Source organism: Bos indicus x Bos taurus, chromosome 10 (assembly GCF_003369695.1).
Source record: "Bos indicus x Bos taurus breed Angus x Brahman F1 hybrid chromosome 10, Bos_hybrid_MaternalHap_v2.0, whole genome shotgun sequence".
Classification (NCBI taxonomy): domain Eukaryota; kingdom Metazoa; phylum Chordata; class Mammalia; order Artiodactyla; family Bovidae; genus Bos; species Bos indicus x Bos taurus.
In genome coordinates, this window is record NC_040085.1 from 15,432,291 (window position 1) to 15,439,626 (window position 7,336).

At 46.7% G+C, this 7,336-nt stretch overlaps 1 protein-coding gene across 1 annotated transcript; it reads left to right on the forward strand.

The window, feature by feature from the left end:
- Window positions 1-284: 284 nt before the first annotated feature.
- Window positions 285-5,807, forward strand: PSMB5 (proteasome subunit beta 5). Its single transcript, XM_027553300.1, has 3 exons — window positions 285-835; window positions 1,567-1,873; window positions 5,298-5,807. The coding sequence occupies exons 1-3, from the start codon at window positions 638-640 to the stop codon at window positions 5,582-5,584; spliced, it is 792 nt and encodes a 263-aa protein (XP_027409101.1). The 5' UTR covers window positions 285-637; the 3' UTR covers window positions 5,585-5,807.
- Window positions 5,808-7,336: the final 1,529 nt, after the last annotated feature.

Here is a 7,336-nt window from a genome sequence, read left to right on the forward strand (position 1 = left end):
AGAACCTGGCTATTGTGGCGATTGATGCTATCAAAAAACCAGAAGTATAGCACTCATGTTTGTTGCGCTTTCTAGCTCAAACTACTGCGGTTTTAGTAACTTCATAGGAAAATGGCCTCAGAGTAGATCATTATTTTACCCAGTATTAGAGAGTGCCCTTGAACAAAATGTCAACTTCAGTCTCATTAACAGACTGCTGAAAAGGTATAGATGTTAATTGTTGCTTGGACACCGGGCGGGGCGGGGCCGATTTACTACTACCGGTTTAGAACAGATTTTCATCCAGTCACGCCCTTCTCAAAGATGGCCGGCCCCACTTCCCTCCCTCATCCTGACGTTTGCGTTTGCTTCCTATGAATTTGAGGTTAATCTAATCCTGTGTTGGTTACGTGGCCAAAGTCAAGATGTCAGCCACACCCCTTTATAATTTAAGGGGAGTGAAGCCATTTATTTTTTCCCTCCTTGGTGAAAATAATTACCCGCATCTGGCTCTTGTGTTTGGAGGCGTGGTTGCCAGGACTTAAAATGGCTCCTCCCTGGGATAGATTTAATAGGGAGTGAAGCTGTGACGGCGAGGCGTTGCCCGGTCGTTCTTTGCTAGGCGTTCTGGCAAGCAGTTCCCTTGCCCTTACTAGACATGGCGCTGGCCAGCGTGTTGGAGAGGCCGCTATCGGTGAACCGGCGCGGGTTTTTTGGACTCGGGGGTCGTGCGGATCTGCTGGACCTGGGTCCAGGCAGTCCCAGCGATGGGCTGAGCCTGGCCGCGCCCAGCTGGGGTGTCCCAGAGGAGCCAAGAATTGAAATACTTCATGGAACCACCACCCTGGCCTTCAAGGTGCAGACACAGCCGCCGTGCCGGGCTGAATCCCGCCCGCCCGCGCCCTTCCCAGCCTCCCAGCGGGTCCAGAACCCGCCGTGGCCGCGGCCGCGAAGCCCAGGCGGAGGCTCGGGCCTCTTGCCCCGACCCCGGCAGTTTCGCTGTCTCATTGTCCCGGGAGGCCTCGGTTCTCGCTCTGGCGGGAGCGGGGTGGCGGTGGGGCTGGGGAATAGTGGGGGTAAGTGGGAGAAGGATTTCGAGGCTGTTTAGATTGATTCCCAGGCGACCCCAGGCTGCTCCTGTCCAGGAAAGAGGCGGCCGAAACGACAGTGAACTCTGGCAGAGGGAAGGCTGTTGTGACCGCCCAAGGTTTTGGAAACAGTGGCCCGGATAGGTCAGGGTAACTGAAAAGTTATGGCTTGAGGAGTAAAGTTGGTGGGAGGAAGCACTCTTAATAGGAGCCAGACAATTGGGATTCCTGGCCTAGCTTTGTAATAACTGGCTCTGTTGTCTTGGGTAAGTCATTCGATCTCATTGAGCCTGTTTCCTCAGCCAGCAAGTGAAGGTAATCTCACCTCAAGCTATTGATGTGAAGCTCCAGTGACATATAAGTGGGAAAATATGTTGTGAAGTATAAAACAGCAGCGACAGAGATGTTCTGGGGTTGTATCGATTCACAAAGAAATGTCAAGGTGATGTTTTTGTGGTCTGATGTGGCCCCTGGCTTGTGTTTTCTCTAATCTTAACAGTTTCGCCATGGAGTCATTGTTGCAGCAGATTCCCGGGCCACAGCCGGTGCCTACATCGCCTCCCAGACAGTGAAGAAGGTGATAGAGATCAACCCCTACTTGCTGGGCACCATGGCTGGGGGTGCAGCGGATTGCAGCTTCTGGGAGAGGCTGTTGGCTCGGCAATGTCGAATCTATGAGCTTCGAAACAAGGAACGCATCTCCGTAGCAGCTGCCTCCAAGCTGCTTGCCAACATGGTGTATCAGTATAAAGGCATGGGGCTGTCCATGGGCACCATGATCTGTGGCTGGGATAAGAGGGGCCCTGGTAAGTTTCGCTGCAACCGTGTGATTCTTGGGCTGCCATTACAGAGAGGTTGCATGAACAGATGAATCAAAGAGCATATGTCAGTGCTAAGGATGTGTTGATTAGTTCTCAGTCCTTCCTTCTCTTTGTTCAAGGAGGAGATGTAGTGTAGGAAAGGGCACAGAGGTAGATTAGCTGTGTCATTGATCATCCATGTGACTTAGGGCAGGTTATTTTCTCAGCCTGTTTCATCATCTTATATAGGTTCCATGAGGCAATACATGTCAAATATATCTAGTCTCTCCTGTAAAATGATAAGACATGCAAAGAGTTGTATTTAAGAATTGAGTAATAGACATAAAAACTCTAATCAGTGCAATTTGATAGAAATAATGTGAGCTAGATATAAAGAAAATAAATTAAAAAATGTGAGCTACACATGTAACATGTAATTTTACTTTTTTCTAATGGATATATTTTAAAAGCTTAAAGAAATGAGTGAAATTAATTTTAACAATTGTTTTAATCCATAATAACAAAAATACCATTTTGAGGTGTGTCGTCCTCATTTCAGGGGCTCAACAGCCACATATGGCTGGTGGCTACCATATTGGACAACAAAACCAAGTAACTACTCAAAAGTTAGTCATTTCTCTTCCCTTTTTCCCTGTAGAGAGTCTTTGGCCTAGAAGGGGCCCTTTGGGCCCATCTCCTTTCCTTGCTTGATATAATCACCTTGGTCCTGTTGTCTCTGAAAAGAATTCCTTAACCTATTTTTCTTCCTAGTATATAAAATCCTTGCCAGGAAATTCAGACTTGTATCTGATAGCAGTCCCTCTTCTGCCAATTTTGAATGTCCCTTTAGTCAAGCTGGTATACGGCTAGTCACATTCTGTGTAATTTTCCCCTTTGGTGCTTGAAAATAGTTAATCTTTCCTCCTGTTGTTTTTGCTTCATTCATTTACCCACTTGTTTTTTTTTTTTTCCTAAACTTGTGGCTTGTGGGATCTTAGTTCCCTGACCAGGGATTGAACCTGTGCCCTCTGCAGTGAAAGTGCAGAGGCCTAACCATTGGACTGCCGGGGAATTCCCTCATTTACCTTTCTAAATGCCTAGTTTTTCTCTGTCGATCAACTGTAGAATACCCACCACTTTTTCATTTGCTTTGGAGAATATTAGTTCGCCCCTTAATAGAGGATGGATGAGGAGAGACTTAAAAGTGCCTGTGAGAGAGGAGCTCAGTTTGTTACTTTGGAAATTGAGACATTTCTCTTTGAAAAGTGTGAAAGAACAGTTCCATACCTCTTGTGCGGTCTAGGGATACATTTTGGAAATGTTGTTTTGAACCGTTAGCTCTTGGATTGGTCCCAGGTGGTGGAAAACAGTGTAAAAGAGTACAAAAACTGGCCAGCAAGGAAAACCCAGGAAACCAGAGCTTAACCTAAATTGTACTGTCTCAGAGAAGCCTTCCTGACAAGTTGTCCCATTCAGGATGAGTCAGCCCCTGGCCTCAAGCAGACTGAGAAGGGATCCCAGATTACTTCATGGGAGGCTGAATGAGATGAATACCACTTTAAAGAGAACCAGTAAAATGCTGAAAGAATTTAAGGAGGTAGGAAGAATTGCTTCTGATGGGAGAAGCTGGGGAGGGCTTCATAGGTAGGTCTCATTTTCCTGGATTTGAAAAAAAACATAATGAACAAAAGAGAAGGAAGAAGCATGAGGTCTTGCCAGGAGTAACTGGAAGTCTGGTTTAATTGGAGCTAAAGACGTGTGAAGCAGAGTAGTGAGCCAGAGAGCCAGAAAGGGAAATTGGAACCAGATGGTGCACTGGCTTGGCAAGGTAGTGGCAGTGGGCCTGGGAGGGGCTCCATGTTACAACCATCGGAACCTGGAAACTGATAAGGGGCGTACTTTTCAACCTGGCTTGTATCGTGATCACCTGAAGAACTTAAGAATCTAGCTCTGTGCTTGTCCCCCACCCAGACCAATTAAAAAAGAATACCTGTGTTAAGTCCTTGGCATCTTTTTAAAAATACCTGGAGTTCCCTGGCAGTCCAGTGGTTAGGACTTGGCGCTTTCACTGCCAGGGGCCCAGGTTCAGTCCCTGGTTGGAGAACTAAGGTGCTGGGAGCTGCATGCCCTGGCCAAAAAAAAAAAGACTTCCTTAGATGATGTTGATGTATAGTTAGTGTTGAGACCCACTGAAATAGGAAAAATGTTAGTGATACATTGACAAAATTTGAAAATACAGAAGGAAGTGGATGGGTGGGGCAGAAGAGGGATGAGTTGGGCCCATAAGGGAGAACCACTGGAAGTATTTGAGGACAGGAAATTTAAATATGAATTTGGTGACAAAGGCATCCAGCTGGAGAGGTCCAGGGGGCAGATCGAAGTGATAAAAATTTTATTAAATCTGTGTCTAACTTTTTGTTATACCAGAGGTTGGCTAACTTTTTCATAAAGGATCAAATGTAAGTAAATATTCTAGGTTTGCAGGCTCTGTAATCTTTGTCTCAACTACATAGCTTGGTTTTAGCATAAAAGCAGTCCTAGACAATATATACACAAATGGTTGGTGTGTTCCAAAAAAAACTATAAAAATAGGCAGTTGGGGGAATTCCCTCGTGGTCCAGTGGGTAGGATTGTGTGCTTTCACTGCCCAGAGGTCCTGGGTTTGGGGAGCTAAGATCTGCAAGCTGCACAATGTGGCCAGAAAAAAGAAAATAAATTTTTTTTAATTAAAAAAAGGTGGTTGGCCTGGCCAACTGTTTAGTCTATACCAGCACTGTCCAATAGAAATATAATGTGAGCCATACATGTAATCTTAAATGTTGTAGCCATGGTTTTAAAATTGAAAAGGAAAAGTAATTTTAATAATATATTTTATTTAACCTGGTATATCCAAAAGACTATCACTCCAGCATGTGGTAGGTACTAGCTTCGTTTCAAGTGTTGAATCCCATGTGGCTAGTGGCTACCATGTTGGACCGTGGAGGTGCTTTACAATATGACTTAGAATTCTAGGCTTTATTCTCTTCCTGTGTGATAGAAGAGATAGCATACTTGTCCAGATAATATTCCCAGATAGTCTGAACTCTGGAGGGTTAGGATTGTCTCAAACATTATCTCCCACAGTGACTAAAGTTCTGTGCTTGAAACCGAAGTCATTTGAATGACTTTTTTGGTTGTACAGAGAAGACAGACAAGGCAGTAACTGTAATGTGAGGTGAGATGGAGTGGAATGTGTAGAATCCTGAAGTCTTCATATTTAATTTTATTTCTTCACTTTTTTTTTAAGCGATTTTATAGAAGTGCTATTTTCTTGAATTTCTGTTGGTCTCCCTGGGTTTCAAGAGGAAAGGAGAACTGTTGCCTTTAAAGAGGAATTAGATGTCCGAAGAGGTGCTCATTGTTTCCTTACTGGCTTCATCTCTCTTTCTAGGCCTCTACTACGTGGACAGTGAAGGAAACCGGATCTCAGGGGCCACCTTCTCTGTAGGTTCTGGCTCTGTATATGCTTACGGGGTCATGGATCGGGGTTACTCCTATGACCTGGAGGTGGAGGAGGCCTATGATCTGGCCCGTCGAGCCATCTACCAAGCCACCTACAGAGATGCCTACTCAGGAGGTTCCGTCAGCCTCTACCATGTCAGGGAGGATGGCTGGATCCGGGTCTCCAGTGACAATGTCGCTGATCTACATGACAAGTATAGTGGATCTACCCACTGAAGGAAGATGAATGTGGCTGCTTGCATTTCTTGGGGTGACTGTTGTTGGTAATAGGGGTACAGTTCCCCATCCTCTAGTGGAGGGGTCCCCAATTGTATCGATCACATTTTTTTTAAATCTCTGATGCATTGACCTCCATGTGTTACCAGCTGTTAATGAGCTACTGCAGAGGTAATTATTGGTTTTACTTTGTTGAATGTTAACATGACACTACTCGACCTCAGCCTGTGTTGCGTCTTTTCTCCACACTGTCCCTCCTCCAAGCACTTTACAGTCAAATGGGCTGGGACAGTGGGAGGGAAGGGACTGTAATTACAGGAAACAGTGGTGTGAAGACATTGTCTAGTGAATACATTAACATCCCCAGTCATGAAGCTAATAACAAAGGAGAGGGAGAGAGGCAGGGAGGAGGGAGAGACTTCTTGATTCCGTTTGCAAAGAGATGAAAAGTTGATGAGGTGGAAAGATGCACAGGGCTGTACCAGGCAGAGCTGCTGAGGAAAAAGCTTTCCCCCTGTGCTGGGGGAGGGGAGGCTGATGCCACATGCAGAGCAGAGAGGTGAGGAGGGTAAGCCAGTTGGGAAAGGAAGGCTTTGACCCTGGGAAAAGAGAGGACAGAGAGGTGTGTGTGAAAGCATAGTGACCACCATCCTGGTGATGCCTGTCCTTCTGGCCCTGCGATGTGTGTTTGTGGGAGACAGAGGGAAAAGATCGTGGACCTCTAGCCTCCTGGGCAGGAAACAGCACAAAATCGTTCTTGGAGCCTGTAGGTGCGGAAGAGTCCCTGCTAAGAGCAGAGAGATGGCTGATTTGTCACCCCTAGCACTTAGGGGCTTTCCAGGCTGTGATGGCAGCAGATGGCAAGGCCTTCTGTTAAGGAGAAGACAGGAGAGATGCAGGAGGTTGATGGGAGAAACCGTTAGAGAATGAAGAGGGTGTAAATGCTGCTTTATATGAGTTGGCAAGAAGCAAGAAAGTGGTTGGTGAGGGTGACGGTGGAGTGTCCTCTTTTGAGGCCAGGGGGCTGGGAGGGGTCACTCAGAGATACGCGAGCTATAAAGCCTGTTCTCCCCTGCACTGCAGCCACCTTCCCCTCCTGCACCTTCCCTGCTGCTCAGCCTCGCGCGGTCTCTGAAGTCTCCTTATTGATTGATGAGGGCTGTCGGCCAGGAACTGATCGAGGCTTGTTAATTGCATTTGTCAAATGCAGGGAAATTGGGAATTAGTGAGACCAGAGAAGGGAGTTTGGAAAACAAATGGCTCTCTTGCCTGAGGAGATTCATTTTGCTGAAAAGTACCTCCAGAGCCCCTGGAGCCAGGAGCTGCCAGTGTGGAGCAGGACCTGCTCTACAGGCAGAGCATGCAGGAGCCACACTACAGCTCCCTCTGCGTCGCAGTCCAGAGAGGCCCAGACACAGCTGTCTTCCTCTCACTTAGGACAGTGCTTTGCAGACCTTTTACAAAATTAGAACTCTTTTTAAAATGAACTCTTAGGAGAAAATCCCAGCCCCTGAACAAAATCAAGTCAGATTGAAGTAGAGTTGAAGGGTCCAGTGCCTCAGCCATTGAGCTTTCCCCTCCAGCCACTTCTCACACCCTGCTCTCCCCACGCACACATACTCCCTGGCACTTCTTGGTACCCTAGTGAAAGTGAAAGTCGCTCAGTCATGTCTGACTCTGCGACTCCATGGATTGTCCATGGAATTCTCCAGGCCAGAATACTGGAGTGGGTAGCCTTTCCCTTCTCCAGGG